The sequence below is a fragment of the Rattus rattus genome, chromosome 1 (assembly GCF_011064425.1).
Source record: "Rattus rattus isolate New Zealand chromosome 1, Rrattus_CSIRO_v1, whole genome shotgun sequence".
NCBI classification, from domain to species: domain Eukaryota; kingdom Metazoa; phylum Chordata; class Mammalia; order Rodentia; family Muridae; genus Rattus; species Rattus rattus.
This window is the reverse complement of record NC_046154.1, coordinates 266,370,158-266,387,863: the sequence shown is the minus strand read 5'-3', so window position 1 is coordinate 266,387,863 and position 17,706 is coordinate 266,370,158. Positions and strand designations below refer to the sequence as shown.

Below are 17,706 nucleotides of genomic sequence, written 5' to 3'. Positions count from 1 at the left end.
AAGACAGTACATGAAGGGCAAGACCATAAGGAAGACAGTACATGAAGACAGTACATGAAGGGCAAACCATAAGGAAGACAGTACATGAAGACAGTACATGAAGGGCAAGACCATACGGAGAGTTTAGGATTAACAGGGAGAGCAGGGTATCTAGAGGAGGAGAGCATTTCTAATGCTGTATCTTATCCTTCTTAGAAGGGGAAACAAAACACTCACAGGAGGAAATACAGACACAGTGAGTAAAGCAGAGACTGAAGGAAAGGCCACCCAGAGACTGCTCCACCTGGGGAGCCATCCCATATGAAGCCACAAACCCAGTCACTATTACTGATGCCAAGATGTGCTTGCTGACAGGAGCTTGATATGGATGTCTCCTGAGAGGCTCTGCCAGAACCTTACTGATACAGATGAGGATGCTTGCAGCTAACCATTGGACTGAGCATGGGGACCCCAATGGAGGAGCTAGAAAAAGGACTGAAGGAGCTGAAGGGGTTTGCAATCCTATAGGAGGAACAATATCACTAACCAGATCCCCGAGCTCCCAGCGACTAAACCATCAACCAAAGAGACCACATGGAGCAACCCATGGCTATAGCTGCATATGTAGCAGAGGATGGCATTGTCTGGCCATCAATAAGAGGAGAAGCCCTTGGTCCTGTGAAGGCTCATTTCCTCGGTGTAGGGGAGTGTGACGGGGGTGAGGTAGGAGTGGGGTGGGTGGGAGGGGAAGCATCCTCATAGAAGTAGGGGGAGAAGAATGGGAGAGGGGAGAACCAGGAAAGGGGATAACATTTGAAATGTAACTACATAAACTATCCAATTAAAAAAAAAACTATCCAATTAAAAAAAAAAAAGAACACTGAGATAGCGAGAAAGCAAACATAAAAGACGAAAACAAGACCAGAGATACCCAGCATAAGCGAGGCATTCCACAGTAAATGGCTGAGAGGAGGGAAAGAGAGGAGAGAAAACAAGAAGGAAATGAATGAGCAAGCCAAGAATGGCGGAAGGTTAGGTCTACCTTGTTAGTCCTGCCCTACTTATGGGATACACAGCGAAGAGAGGGAGAAGACACAAGAAGCGGGGACTCCAGGCCCCGGCACAAAGGAGTACTATAAAATACTCGAGAATGATCCAAACGTAATCATTACCTCAAAGCTGCAAAGAAACAGGCAAGGATTACTTAACCTTTGCCTAAGTACCTGGGATTTCCAATACAGCGAGGGCCTTCAGACAGTTTGTCACAGAACCAGCCCTTAATTACATTTAACAAATGTGCAAAGGGGTTCTGAGCCCAGAAAGCACTACCTGAAAGCCGTGTCACTAGACTGGGCTTTATGAACATCCTTAATGCTTTACTTAGCGACAAATAAAACTACTGACTTAAACAGGAAAGATAGCAGGGACGGTAATTCACTTCAGAGAAAGTCTTCACAGAATACGGAATAGTGTGTGGAATGGCACTTGCTCTTACCTTACTGGAACATTTGTCTAAACAGCTCTGTCTGCATTCCCTGGGGGCAGCATTCCCAAGGATAAGGTCTAGAATGGACTCCTAATATTTTCTACCCTTTTACAGGATGGTTCTTAAAAAATTTGTAATTTATACTGTTTATTATATTTTTACCCAAGTGTCATAAAGCTTATTAGAGATGTATGCCAGGTCTAAAATGACTGATTTAAAAAAAAGGTGGAGACTTCATTTTGCAATATGATAGGATATCTGATATTAGCAAGTTCTTTCTCTTCGGGCCATCAAACTCGCTATACAGTCAAGGATGACGCTGTATATCTCAGCCTCTGGCCTCCACCTCCTGAGTGCTAGGACTGCGTGTGCAGCACCACACCAAGTCATGATTTGCTGGGGAAATCAAACCCACTGCCTCATGCACACCAACGTGGTTATAACCTCAGTACCACCCACTTCCGTCAGGATGAAAACTTTTGCCTAACAGTGCAGCACGAAGTTCCCGTAGTGATGCCACATTCAACTAGTAAACCACATATTTCACAAACTTGAAAATTTGGCAAACTAAATGATTTTTAATTATTGTAGAAATGCAATCTGGTGCAGAGGCCAGTCTTACAAGCTGTGTTTTACTAAATCCATATATGCAAAGTCTGAAGAAGTGGCTGCTAATGGACTGTTACATACAATTGAGTAGACTTGATGTCTAGACAAGATAATACCCAGTAAGAGCTGCACTTTTAAGAGCATTTGTAGCTTGTCTGATAACAAGGAAAAACAAAGAATGTTCCTATCATGTGAGGTGGGCTAACTGCTTCCCTCATACATGCACAACAATAGACAGAGCGTCCTCTATCTGAAAACAATTTCATGTTAAGCTCTCACAAACTGAAAGCGGACTCTTCTGTGTCCACACTCTCATTACCATTTGCAGGACGACTGCTCATCTCCCTAATCTTTATTTGCGCACTTTGTCTAAGGAGGAGGAGGAGCAGCAGGAGCTGAGGGGAGTGCTGGGAGCAGGCTGTAAGGAGGGGGCGTGGCAGCGACGAGACGACTGACCTCCTACTACAGAATGCAGGCACCACTCTAGCTCGGTAGGCACTAATGACTCCCCAGGCATAACCAGTGGCTACTAACAAGGTGGTTAAAAATTCAAAACACATAACATTCTATTATTAAATGTGAACGGCAGGGAAGGAACAGTGCAGAAGGGCAGACATACAGCTCAACAGCAGTGCACTCGCTCAGCCTCACAAAGGCCTGGATTCCAGCTCTAGGAACACAAGAAAGGCTAAGTTTAAAAAGTTACAAAAATAATTAAAATGTGCGATATAAAGGAAACATAGCATTGGAGCAAAGTGATATTCACCCAGGGGACACGAGGCAGGGGACAAAATGATGTCTAAACTAACCCGAGGGTTCTTAGGTAGTTGGAACTCCTGGAGAGCAATGGACCTATGGTGAGACATGTGCCAGAGTTATAACTAACATGCCTGGCTTCAATAAGAACATGATTAGCGGGGTTGGGGATTTAGCTCAGTGGTAGAGCGCTTGCCTAGCAAGCACAAGGCCCTGAGTTCGGTCCCCAGCACCAAAAAGAAAAAGAAAAAAAGAAAAAAAAAAAAGAACATGTTTAGCACGTGTGTACTTGTATGTGTGCATGGGTACATAGACAGATAGGCATATATCATCTGAGTCTTGTCCACATTAAAAGAAAACCAGAATCTCCTATCAAATGCTATGGGGTCCACTCTGCTTTTTATATTCAAGAACATTTTCCTTAATTTCCTTAAGATGCCCCTATCCTCAAGACGGGCGGTGGTGGCATATCCTTTAATCTAAGCATCCCAGAACTCAGGAGTCAGGGACAGGGAGTCCTTTGAGGCCAGTCTGGTCTACAGAATAAGTTCCAGAACAGCCAGGGTTACACAGAGAAACTCAGAACAAAACAAAAACAACCAACCAAAACAAGAAAGCCAAAAAGGCAAGAAATGTTGCCACCCTCATCATATTCAACTAGGAATTATCAAACAAACATACAGGAATACAATTTTCAGTAGGTAAATGAAGTTTCATTAGGATGTATTATGACAGAGCCAGAGGTGTAGGAATGAATTCAGAGTAGCTTCTTTTATTATTATAAAACAAATAAAAGGACTACACCCTACATACATGGATTTTAGGAATACCATGAACAATGCATTTAGGTCGGGCCGAGGATGTACCCATCATCCAAGCCATTGCTTAAGACAAAGAAAGACAGCAAGAATAAATAAAAAAGGTTATTCTTAGCCACATTCCTACAATGTGCTGATTTTGATAATAATTATACTTCCTAACTTCAAAGATTCACAAATGATTACTACAAGCAAGAAATTAAGCATTCTTTGCAATTTCATATACTGTAATTATTCTTTGTCCTTACTCCTGAGGTGTCTTAAAATATAACAAATTCAGAATCATGAAAGTGGGGATCTACTTACCAGGGACTCCGGTGAGTTCTCAGAATCTTTAACCCTTCTAGCTCTGCCCTGAGGGTGCTCTGGAGACCCAGCAGGCAGCATTCCCAAGTGAGGCGTGTGCCCAGTGGTGAAGCAGCAGGGTTACTATGAAGGAAGCAACTGATTTCTGGTTGGATCTGAGCCCTGATCCACAGGAAGGAAGGAATATCTGGTACTGTACACATGGTCAAAAGCCCATGGCTGGGGAAGTCAAAGACCCTGGAAGGGAAGGTGCCACTCTATTGTGCTTAAGTGGATAAGCTATGCTTGTTAACTGCCATCTAAACGGGTGTTTCTGGTCGCAGGCGAGAGCTGCCATCAAGTTTGGTCGCAGAAGCTTCTCTCTGCTGCTAGTTGTGACTGCAGAGATAAACACGGTCCAAGTATTCAGGTAAGTGATGTTCCATGCTTGGCTCTAACATGACATCTATCATCACTAACTCCTAGGTTTGGGAAACGTTAAAGAAGAGAATGGTGCAGAGTGTTTTGAGATGACATTTTCTAGGAGATGGCCTCTGCACTCTTGAACTCTTAGCAAGAGTGATCACAACCCCCATCTCCCACGCCCCCACCCCACACAAAACTGGGCCCTCAATACCACACCCTGGAGGGAGGCGCTGTCCAGGTCTCACTATCCTCACAGATTTACTGACAGTAGTTGCTACTGTAGGAAGGAGAGGCACTGTGATTGATGTAGCCTGCACTCCTAATAACACTCGATCCATGTTGCCGTAAGTAACCCTAATTAAACTCACTAACTCACAAACAGATGAGTCGTTGGTGCTTTAGAACACATAATTCTAGGTGTATGACACTCGCGGTATTAAAGTCAATCCCTACGAGAGCTCATCCCAAATGCTTCCTTTCTTGTTAGGTGCAGGTGAGCGTTCCCAGAGCAGAGTGTGTGTGGCAGTCTGGTGGCCCCACCATCAGCCGTCCCACAGCAGAACCAGTTGATGATTAGGTCACAGCATTCAAAGAGCAAGTGTATGTCGGGGTGGAGGGATACTCACTCACAAATGTGTTTCGGAAGGGCAGTAGAATAACTGTCTAGCATAGAATGTCCTCCCTGACGTGAATGACTAACTTCAGTGCTACTGGGCTAAACTGCGGTGGCTTGTTAGGAAATCACTTCTCATTTCTTACATTTTCACATTCAAAGCACAAATGACTTCAAGTGGAATACACTCAAGTAACTTCCATTTTTATACATCGTTTCTATATTCAATTTCAAAACTCCATATATTAGATTAAATATGGTATAACCAATTTAACATGGCTTGAAGCGAGCCAACCTGCTCTTGGAAATCACATTCAGAAATAGAAGACTGACTCACAATTGAACAGTGGAAGGTAAATAATTTTAGAGGGACTTAAACAGAACGAAGACACTAGTGAGAGTCCCCAAATTAACCCATGTGGCCCTCAATTGGCCTTTCCACAATGGACCTGGCTATCCACTGGTTCAGTCCCTGTGCTGCACGCCATGAGGAAGCCCCAGCAGGCTGCCACTGCGGCGGGGTTCAAAAGTGAAGACATGTACTACAAGCACGACAGAACAGCAACCGGGTCCCTGGGGTTAATGGACTGAGGCTCAAAGGCTGAGGAGTCATCAGCAGCTTCCAAAGCCACTACACTGAACAGCAGCTTCCTCAGGCCACAGCTGGAAAGACATGCAGCTTAAATGTTTGGTTTGTGGTTGGTGTATTTGAACACTCAACACAAGGTTCCTGCTGTAAGCATGTAAGATGTGCTTACGTAGAGTGGTGTCTTCAAGTCTACTGCTGTGCCGGAATCTTAGCAGGTCTGCAGAGTAACAAGATCTGGTGCTAGGACACCCGGCACGGCATTTCACAGTCACGGAGAACCCCAAACCCAGGACCTAAGGACCCTCACAGGGTCCATTTCCTTATATCCCTGTATTTCGGTATACATGCTTAACCATGGGTCACTTTTTAAGCCAAATATTACAGTGATTATTGGATGCCTTTCTGTGTATTTTATTTGCTGCTAGTATAGGAAATTGCCATCTGATAATCTACACTGATCAAAGAATTCACATTCTAAGGTGCAACTTAACAGGGCTGGCCTGGAAAAGACAGGGAAGGAATTAAACATTCTTAGGAAAACATTGCCTTGAACTTGTGCAGAGCATGTAGAGAATGTCTATTATAGAAAATGTTTATTAAAAGGCAGGGATGTCCTCTTTCTTTGTCCATCCACCTATATTTTTATTTGTATGTATGTACACACATGCAGATGTATGATGTGCCATGTAGGGGTCAGATACCTTGCTTTTCTCTTTTCATCATGGAGTCTCTGCCTTGGCTGCAAGTGCTTTTCTCACTGAGCCATCTTGCTGACCCTGGAGACACTTTCTTCTTGTGGCTAGTTCTGAATCATAAAGTCTGAAATTCTCTTAGCTTGCTTCTATATTTATCAAATTGTATATCATACCAACTCACTTTTTCATCAACATATCTATATATTGAGGAACACTGGCAGTTAAAGTAGAACGAAACATCACCCAGAATCACATCATGGCTTCTAAATGCCATACTTCTGTCTGTTGTTACCTTAAATGCAGAATATTTTTGCTATATTCCAAAGGTTCTATGTTTCTCTTATAAAAAATTAAAATTTGATTACTGTGCGCATGTGCATGGGATATTTGGGCATACGTGTCTTACACCTGTGTGGAGGACAAGGTGCAGCTCTTTGGAGCTGGTTCTCTCTTTCACTTTTACATGGGTTCTAGAATGGACTTCAGGCTGTCAGGTGTGTATTACCTTACTCCACAGAGGATCCAGCCCTCCCTTTATCTTACGACAAGAACTGCGAACGACATGATACACACCGTGGCTTTGAAGATGAAGACCCTGAGGAAGGCTCTGCCTTCTTCCTAAGACTGGTTTTACAGCACTGAAAGCTAGGAAGCTCTAACAACGACTTCCGTGAACAGCTTCTGTAACCTTAGCACTGCCATCTCACCCTCACGCAGCTATACAAGCACCCTATACCTAGTTACACTCTCTGTCTTTGAAGAAAGAAGAGGCTTTGTGAACGTAACATTGGATGGCAGGACACCAAGAAGACAGAGGATCTGACATAGAGATTATACCAAGCACCATTTTATCAAAGCATAACAGCCTTTGAGTCAGTCAGGGATTGATGCCAACACTCAAATGAGTATGACCTTGAGGATTAGATCTCTTTGGAATTAGTAAAATGTCAGGCGAAATCATAGAACTGGTGCTATAAGCTCAGAAGACAGGAAAGGCTATCACCTCGACCAAAAATTTAACATGAAAGATGATTCAATCTTGATTAAGGCTAATTAACAAAATTCTGTCCAGAGATGAAAAGGCAACAATATATCCAAAGCATATGTCCCCACACTGAGGCACTCCCACAACAGTCTACCCCATATCTCCACACTGAGGTCATGAACCCCACAACAGTCTACCTACGTGCCTGCCTCTAAACCCAAGAACTGCGCTAGTGTGCCATGAGATTTTCAAGTAGAATTTTATTTAAACTATAATATTGCCTCAGTTAAATGACTGTGAGTTTTAAAACCTAAGGGCAGCTGAAGAGATGGTTCAGCAGTTAAGAGCACTCGCTGCCATTCCAGAGGAACCAGGCTCAATTCCAGCACCCACATGGTGGCTCACAACAGTCTAGAACTCCAGTTCTGGGGATCTGACGTCCTCTTTTAGCCTCTGATGGCAGCAGGCATGCATATGGTATACAGACATGCATGAAGGCACACACATAATTACTATTATTCATTTAAAAATTTTAAACAATCCATTTACATGAAAAAGGATGTAAAGAGAAATTACCAAAACCTAATGTAGTTACTACCTTTATAGACCTTCATGACTTCCTGCCCATTGATATTTAATCCTTAAGTTGGAAAAACACTATTTTGAAAATTATTTGCTCTACTAAAAACATTTTTAGGCACAGATTAATTATCATGTGCTTGCTTCCTGAATTTGGGGGGTTCTGGCCTCACTTGTGGCCCCTGTGTGAAAGCCGAGGCCTCTAACTGCAGAGTGGCCCGGGATCTATGTCGTGCTTACACTTTCAAGGCAGGGCCTCATGATCTACTCCAGACTTAAATTATTTTCCTCCTCTCTCCATTCCTCAAACAGTTTGGACTGCAAGTACCTGTCACCTTGTTCAACTATTTTACCATTCTCTCCATAACCATTGTAATATCCTAGTAACACCAAAATGCACTAAATCCACTTTCTTTCTTTATCCCCTTACCCACTCCTCCTTCCCCATTCATTGCCCCTTCCCTTCTGACAGGCTCTGGCTGGCCTGGAGCTCACAGAGATCCTCCTGCCTCTGTGTGCTGCACCCCCATGGCAGACTCACTCCTGAGGTCACTAGTCCTCCTGCAAGGCCCAGCGGCTTTAGCAGGACCTATTACTCCACGAGCTTGAACCGCAGCTATGAACAGTCTGTCTGCTCCCACATGTGTAGGGGTCCACAGAGAACTAGAAAAATGGACCTCATGCTGAATAATTTTCATTGCACCATCAAGTTATGATAATCTTCTCACAAAGAAATCAACTATGAATAACAGTACAAAGAAACAGTGAAAATATTCATAAAGGTATTTTGTGTTCAAAATGCTCAACTATTTCAATTGAGTGTTTCTTCTAGTAAGTTATATTCTTAAGAGAACTTGTCTCGGGGGCTGGATGGGTGGTTTAGACTACTGGCTGCTCTTCCAGAGAACCTGATTTCAGTTCCCAGTACCCACATAGCAGCTTGTAATTGTAGCTCCAGTTCCCAGGGAACCACACCCTTTTCCACCCTCTGAGGGCAGCACGCACACATGTAGTGCACAGGTACACATATACGAAGCATAAATCTTAAAGAGTACAGCATGGGAAGCGAAGGGAAGAACGGCAACTCATGCGTCCACTCAAATAGCATCCTGAACAGCACTGTTAAGGGTGAACCTAAGCAGGGCAGGCAGGAACGTAAGACAACCTCAGTGTAAGTGACCCAGGAACCACTCACAGATCACAGTTAGGACCATGGCTCTCCACCATCCATATAGCAGATACTCGCATGAGCCTGTGACACGAGTCCCTGCTGTAGGTGGTAGATACAGCACTAAGCGGAACAAAGTCCTGCCCATGTGAAGTCTCTATTACAGTAAAGAGAGACGAGAAGGCAAACACAGCAAGTGAATTTAAAGGAGAAAGAATATTGACATAGTGGCTTGAACCACCAACCCCACATTGGAGAAACTGACACAGCAGTGAGTTTGGAAATGGCTTCAGGTCCACATTAGCCAAGGCTACATATAAGACCCCATCGGGAAACACAAAGGAACTACAGGACCCGGAGATGGAGACTGGTGCATCGTAGGCCTTCCTGACGAGCTAGTGTAGACCACTTCATGGTTCTGAACTAAGGAGAACCCTGTTACTCGAACATGCGAGTGTTTGCACTGAGTAGATATAATGGCTTGTATTTTCCACTTGAAACTCCAGAGTTCCACTGAATGTGTGTAGAGGCCAGAGGACCTCAGGTGTTCCATGGGTCCCTTGCTTTTCTGAGTAACAGAAACCAGCAGCTGTGCCCATCGGAGGACACTCACCTGCTCGATCTCTTTGGTTTTTGATGCGATGGCTTTAGAGCGGCTGCTGAGCTGGCTGTCTTCATACATTTCTGTGCCGTCCGTTGTGTTTGACTCGGGTTCCTCTGTCTGGTCAATAAATAAGGGTGCCGCGGATCCCGCCTTGAAAACAGAGGAAGTCTACAGTTAATTTTCTTGAAGGACAAGGACAAAGAGCATTTAAGGTGGTGTATATAGTCACTCAGAAGACTATGTTAAAAGGAAGTGCTATTTAATCAATTTTAGGAAAAGGAAATGTAAACCATCCTGATACATACCGAGCTTTCTGAGAAAGGCAGAGGACACGACTGCTACTTTGTTATCAGACAGGAACTCAGAGAATGACAAAAAAGCTGGTTCTATCAAAAAGAATCATAGGTGCCAAATGCTTTGCCAGATTAAATAAAAGAAAAACCCAAATTAGCAAAATTAAAAATGAAGATGAAAGCATAACAGACACCTATGAAATTCAGAAAACCTAAAAATAATAGGTTTTAAAGCCCAATTACATTAGTAGCTAGAGAGAAGGCTCAGTAGTTAAGAACACCAAGTACTCCTGAGGTTCAAGGTTAGTTCTGACCATCCACATGGCAGTGACCTCTGGGCCCAGGCACATACATTCAGACAAAAGTCAAACACATAAAATAACCAAATAATCAGCAGAAAAGGATCCATTACCAAAAACAAACCTGGGGCAGCAATCAAGCCCCCCAACCAATAGAGGCCCACAACCAGATATACTCACCTCAAAATCCTATCAGAATGGCAATACTACTTAAATTATCCATGATTGGAAAAAAGGCTTCCAAACTTATAAAAGCCAGTTACTAAATCCAGACACACACACACATACACACACACACACACACACACACACACACACACACACACACCACAGAAGGAGCTCCCTGATGAGCACAGATGAAAAATTCTCAACTAAACTTGAGATTATTATCCAGAACACTATTCATCACGACCAAGCTGACTTTATTCAAGAGATGTGGGGTTCAAATATGTATATTAATAAACACTGTCCATCAAGTATACGCAACAGAGAACATATATGACCATCTCCACAGATTCATTTTTTCTTGATAAAAGTCACAGGACCTTTACAGAGGAACCATCTCTCATAACAGTAGAAACAGAGCCCGTGTAAACAAACCTAGTCAGTCAGCATGGTGTTAAATGAGGAGACTCAAAGCTTTCTGTGAAGATCAGTAACAATGCCAGGGTGCTCGTCTACACCTAGTACTATCCCATGTAGAGCTTGAAATCTCAGCGAGGGCAGGAAGACATGCAAAGGAAACCTGAAGACAATATAATTCTGTACATGAGACCCTAAGACTGTCCTAGGTTGCATTCTAATGCTGTGATAAACTCCATTACCATTTCTTTGTGGAGGAACAAAAAGGGTGTATTTAACGTAAACATCCTGCCCACAGTCCAGCACTGAAGGGATCCAAGGCAGAGAGTGAGGCAGAGCCATGGCGGAATGCTCCTCACTGGCTTGCTCAGTGTGCTTTCTCACACCCCAGGACCACCTGCTTTGGGGTGGGTTACAGTGCCACCCAGGAAGGAAGGCCCTCCCACATCAAATAAGATGTCCTCCAGGTCTCCTATGTCTTTGTGCCTGCTCATCTGTATGAGCACTATGACCATGAAATCGCAAGGAGGCCAGAGAAAGACATCAGCTGGAGTTATGGATAGTTGTGAGTGACCATGTGGGTGCTGAAAACCCAAACTAACAGGAGATAAGAGTGTCTGAAACCTTGAAACTTCTAGACCATTGTTGCTAAACGTTCATAATCCTGTGACCCTTTAATACAGCTCCTCATATTGTAGTGACCCCCAACCATAAAATTATTTCGTTGCTACTTCATAACTGTAATTTCACTACTCTTATGAATCAGAACTGTTCCATAGCAATGAATTCTTTTTCCCAGTCCCAGGTATCCTGGGCACAAGAGAACAATGCCCCATCCTATACTCAAAGGACATGAGTTTGGGAACATAACGAATGTATCACAAGTAACAGGAGATTCTGTAAAAACAAAAAGACAGTAAAGAAAAAGAATGGGGCCGGCAAATGGATGGAGCAGGAGAAAGTGCTCGATCACTCCACAAGCCTGATGCTCGAGTCTGATCCTGGTGGAAGGAGAGTCTCACTGCAAAACTGTGTCCTCTGACCCCCATATATGCTTAGCGGGGCACACACCTCCCCCCAACCCCCCACACAATTCTAAAAGGAGAAAAACAAAGAAAAAAAAAGAAAAACAAAGACAAGGTAGATGGATTAGTAGGTTAAGGTATTTGTGTAAAGGTATTTGCAGCTCAAGTCTGGTGACCCGATTTCATTATTCTTAATTAGTAAAATAATAATCAACATTAAGCAAATGATCCAATATTTCATGTCTATGCTTCAAGTATTACTAAGTGCTAAGAACAACTTGATATACTTTATATATTTATTTAAGAATATTCAAAAATTCCTTTAATCATACCTGATATAACAAGAGAACTTTGAAGACCATTACTATCCAAGTGGCAAACCAGCATTTCCCACATAAAACAACAACAGGAGGAACACAAGCCTGTCTGGGATGCCTTTATCATGCGTGAAGACACGGTTAGGACAGGACTGCTTGCTATTCACTTGAACAATCTCGCCTATCATAAAGCCTTCCATGCAGTTGGACATGTAATCGACAGGCCCTAGGCTCATCCCCAGAGTGCCAAAGAGGTAGGAGGAACAAAGCCAAAAAAAGTTTGTTTCATTGTGTTTTTTTGTTTTGTTTTTTCCCCCTTGAAATGGGGTTTCTCTGTGCATCCTTGGCTGACCTAGAATTCACTCTGTAGACCTCAAACTCAGACATTTATCTGCCTTTGGTCCCCAAGTGCAGGAATTAGAGGTACCACCACCACCACTAGGCAAGCAAAGCAAAATTAAAAAGAAAGAAGAGTCATTCATCAAAATTACCCCAAGATATCCTTTCCACACTCCACATTGTGTGGTAAATTCAATAATCCACAAAGATATTTCCCCAAGCACATGCTGGGGTACTTTCTGCTTTTTTATTTTAAAGATAGGAACCCATGCACACCAGGCTGTCCTCAAAGATGCTCTCGATGATGACCCTGACGACCCTCTGTCTGTACCTCCTCAATTCTGGGATTACGGGTGTGTGGTAATAGGACTTCCACCCATCTACTTTAAAAACCAGACAAAACATTCAGGTGTGAAACATAAAGGTGAAATTAAACCATACCTCAAACTCAGAAATTTCACCCAGGTTGTTTTCATCGGACCTCTCTAGTGTGTCGGCAGCCCACTTGCTCTCAGCCTCAGCGAGTTCCTTCTCAGTGAGCCTGCTGGGCTTGTCTAACGCCTAAGAGAAGTTGAAAGACATTGTTAGCATCTCACAGGGCTCTAACACCAGGACACAACATGCACTGAGAGCAAACATAACCTTTTCACTCCTTCAGAAACAACCAACAGAGAGAGTGCCAGGCCCTTTAACTCATTTACATTCTTAGCACCAGGAAGGGTGAGCAAGGAGATCAGTGAAGTTCAGTGCAGCACAGCCACACAGGGAGACACTGTTTCAAAATAACAGTAACAACAATACAAACACAAAACCCAACCCAGAATTCCTTTAGTAGCAGTTCCTTTAGGAAACATGGGCTGCACACACATCACTCAGTTTCATTTACATAGAGCATCCAGACCCCATCTAAAGGGCCAGTTTAAAAAACATGACAAATTTAAGATTTGTATTCAGGATAAATGCAACATTGCAACTATCTTTATTTTATTCAAATGGTTGACATTTATTTACTAAGGTAAGTCTTTTTTTTTTTTTCCTTTTTTCTTTTTTTTCGGAGCTGGGGACCGAACCCAGGGCCTTAAGCGCTCTACCACTGAGCTGAATCCCCAACCCCGGTAAGTCTTATTTTTAATCTGAGATTTTTATTGGCATGTATGTCTATGTTCCACATGTGAGCCTCTCCACCCCCACACCCCTTTCACACACACAAACACAAAACCAGGCAGGAACAGGGTACTGAATCCCTGGAGTTAGAATTACGGGGAGGACTATGAGCCACCATGTAGGTAGGAGGGGTCAAACCTGGGTCCTCGGGAAGAGCAGCCAGTGCTCTTAACTGCTGAGCCATCTCTCTATTCCTAAGGTAAATTTAATGCATAAGAAAGGCCCAAATATGTTATCTTTATAATTTGTGATAAATTATATGAAGCATACTCCTTGCCCAAGAGATTAAAGACTTGAGCTGCATAGTTTTGTGTAACTAACCATACTCTCTTTCTCTATCAAACACAGTCCAGTCAGAGCGTGGCTTTGGAGGGACCGGCAAACTGCAGCCTGCAGTGTTGCTCAATCACTGCTTGGAGGGACTTCCTTTACAGAGCAGTTGTGAGAATAAAGATGAAGGAGTAAAAACAATCTACAATGTCTGGCACTTTCTCTTTTCTGTATTCACTGACAACTTTTTATACTGAGGCACTTTTGAAGAAGATGAGAGAGTTCGTGGAGGAAATGTAAAAGCACAGGGAAGAATGTTTCTGGCCCACTCAATTCCAGTGGGGAAGGGAAGCAGCAGGGTAAGATTGGAAATCCTTCCTTAGGACAGGCAGGATCCACGAGCGGGTGAGTCCCTCGAAGTGCTGGCCGCTCCTTATGCTCACAGTGGACTGCTTGCTGGCTTCGTCCTAATTTCTAGAGCAATGTTTACCAACCATGAGTCTTCAGCCAACCCGATCCTGTCTCTTCTCTTAGTCCCTAACCACAAACGCCGCCTCCTCCAGTCGACAGCCTATGTTCAATCTTGATTTTCAGCTTTGAGGAAAATGGTATCACCTAAGAAATGCGCCTCTGGTGGGTCTTCCTTCCAGGAAGGATTGACTGGGTTGGGGAAGGCTTGTGCTCATGGGGCCTTCCAACAGGTAGCCAGGCATGAAAAGGCATTTCTTGAACAGGTCCAAGGAAAAGGCAGTTCTATGACTGCCATCCCCCCAGGATATCTGAGCCCAGTTTCTCTGGTCTGCACCGAGCCCAACGTTGGGGACTGAACAGCTCACAACCTTAGCCTGCGCCATGTGCTCCCACCCAGACTCCGCAGACCTATCCTGAAAGCCAGGGCAGGGCTCACTCACCCTCCCTCCCCTGTGCTCCTCCCCAGACCTATCCTGAAGCCAGGGCCAGGGCTCACTCACCCTCCCTCCCATGTGCTCCCACCCAGACCTATCCTGAAAGCCAGGGCCGGGCTCACCCTCCCTCCCATGTGCTCCTCCCCAGACCTATCCTGAAGCCAGGGCCAGGGCTCACTCACCCTCCCTCCCCTGTGCTCCTCCCCCCTGACCCATCCTGAAGCCAGGGCAGGGCTCACCACCCTCCCTCCCATGTGCTCCCACCCAGACCTATCCTGAAAGCCAGGGCAGGGCTCACTCACCCTCCCTCCCCTGTGCTCCCCCCCAGACCTATCCTGAAAGCCAGGGCAGGGCTCACTCACCCTCCCTCCCATGTGCTCCTCCCCAGACCTATCCTGAAAGCCAGGGCAGGGCTCGCTCACCCTCCCTCCCCTGTGCTCCTCCCCAGACCTATCCTGAAAGCCAGGGCAGGGCTCGCTCACCCTCCCTCCCCTGTGCTCCTCCCCAGACCTATCCTGAAGCCAGGGGCCGGGCTCGCTCACCCTCCCTCCCATGTGCACTGTACTGGTTCTACTCAGTACTCCAAAAGCCCTGCTTAACTAATGTATGGCCCCAGGGAAAACAACAGAAACAGACACCTCAGTAGCCCCGGGGCACTGCTTCAAAGGAAAGACTTCTACATACAAACCAAACAACACTGACAGAACCCTCACAGACAGGACCTGGGCTAGGCCTCATCACTTCACGTAAGAAAATGGCAGCAGAATGACGGTGACTTGTCTAAACCAAATACTGACAGAAGGGGACACACAAGGTTCAGACACGCCTGACTAAGCTCAGCAAAGTACAGGCTGATCATGGGTAATTAGCATGATTGTGTGTGTGTGTGTGTGTGTGTGTGTGTGTGTGTGTGTGTGTGTGTGTGTGTGTGTGTGTGTGTGTGGGTTGGGGTGGGGGGGATGGGGCAGCATTGTGAAGTATTTTGCTCCAAATATACTTGACTATTTTGACTCAATTATTGAGAGAAACTGTAGGTTTCCGCGAGTCTAGGAATGGCACCAAAAAGCTGTCTGTAACTTTATAATAAGAGATTTCCATAAGCAAACTAAGAAAACACAGTAAGAGGCCTTTTTTTCTAGGACATCGTGTCTGCCTAGGAAAGCTTATTATAGGACAAATGCTTGGTCTAGAGAGGCGGCCATCATGGTCTTCAGAGATCCCACCTAGAAAACTGGTCTGTAGAATTTGGTTCCTAGGACCTACTTATGTTGTTGGCTCACAATCCAGGGTCTCCGAAGCTGATGATCTCTGCACTAGTACACACACGCACACATATACATAATTTAAAAATAGTAACTGTTTTTGAAAAAGCAAAAACAAAAGAAGACAGCCAACAGAGTCAGCACACTGCGAGCTGCTTTATCAGTTGAGGGCCGATGCCTTGTGTATGTAATGCTGGACGTAATGGCTCCCATGCACATAAAACATATGTTAGCTTTATCTTCCCTAGATCTCTACTGTCTGCTCATCCTCCTGTCTCAGCCTTCAAGTCCTGGGACTAGAGGTATATAATATATAGGTATAAGGTACCTACACAGCTCAGAAGTTTAAAATAGTATTAAAACAATGTATTAATAGAAATATAAAAAAAGGTTTTAAAGAAAACAAAGGCATATTCAAAAAAACAACTAATTTTAAAGGGAGGTTTATGTTTTCAATGAGTTATAGAGAAACAAAGCTAATGACTGCTGAATTCTTATAAAAGGTAAGGCGAAATCTACCACAGTCCCTTTTCTATCTGCTCAGTCACTGGGTGTATGTACTTGAAAAGCTGTCACTCTGAAAAGATACTCTGAAAGCCATAGTGTGTTTGCAACAAGAAGCCCTTGGCCGAGAAGGTAATCTAACAGTTCAGGAAGCTGATGGAACGTTAGCATGACCAGCCTGGGCTACTATTTAGTAAGTTCCAGTTTCAAAAGCACACATAAATACAGATTTTTCTAAGAGCTGGCTTTGTGGGGCTGGGGGTGTCCTCAGAGGTAAAAACATCTGTCAATATTGGCCAGGGCCAGGACCTCCCATCCACCCACCAGAAAACAATCTGACAGTCCAGAAGCCTGAGATTTCTGAGGGCCCCAGTGGTAAAACTTGTCACAGAAAGATCACCTTTTCCCCTCCACATGAGAAACTGCTGCCCCCTGGAGACCAACATCAGATTGCCTGGTGATGACTACTTTTGCTAAAAAGTCAAAAACATTAAGAGAAAACAAAAAGTAGAGAGTATCTAAATGTTCTGAGCGAGACCCGGTGAGAGGCAGAGACGTAAGTAGGTAAAGGGCATGGGCTCCACCTTCCCAACACCTCAGGTTCTTAAGGGGATGCTAGCACTTTGAGGAAATTCCTCAGCGTGTGAGTCTTGACTTTCCATTAGAACTGAGATTTAAACCTACTTATAGAACTTCTCTGCGTTAGCAAAAGAGGAAGTGCTATTAGAATTGAGCAGTTTTAAATAAACTTCTGCCTGTAGTCTCAGCTCCAAACCCTATGAGCACACACTCCATAGAAATATCTATTCCCATTTGGTTCTGGTGAAGGTGAGCAAAGGCTACATAGAAGACTTACAGGAGAAGATGAGGGAGATACATGGTCATTTGTTTTTCAAGTTGGGATAACTTAGAATGCAAGGTTTCCACGGGTCCGTGTAGCATCACCGTGTCCATAGCAGCACACGAGGGCTGGTAGCTCCTCATCTTTACAAGCCTTTCTACCTGACTTTTGGAAAATAACAAACCTTGGACGAAGAAACTGCTGACGAACTTGAGGGTGAAGTGTCTCTTGAAGTTTTCAAAGACTGGATGGATCTCTCTTTACCTATGTAACAATGCCAAGAAAGAATACAGGAAAAGAAACAAAGTGAGAG

The 17,706-nt window shown here is 44.2% G+C and overlaps 1 protein-coding gene across 2 annotated transcripts in view; it reads right to left on the bottom strand.

Moving 5' to 3' along the window:
* Positions 1 to 17,706, bottom strand: part of Pphln1 (periphilin 1) — an 89,330-nt gene that overhangs the window by 14,912 nt on the left and 56,712 nt on the right. For both annotated transcript variants that reach the window (XM_032885376.1, XM_032885384.1), the window contains 3 exons: positions 17,578 to 17,657; positions 12,889 to 13,008; positions 9,602 to 9,742 (listed from right to left, as the gene is read on the bottom strand). In XM_032885376.1, coding sequence (XP_032741267.1) covers positions 9,602 to 9,742; positions 12,889 to 13,008; positions 17,578 to 17,657 — 341 coding nt within the window. The remainder of the gene's footprint in view (positions 1 to 9,601; positions 9,743 to 12,888; positions 13,009 to 17,577; positions 17,658 to 17,706) is intronic.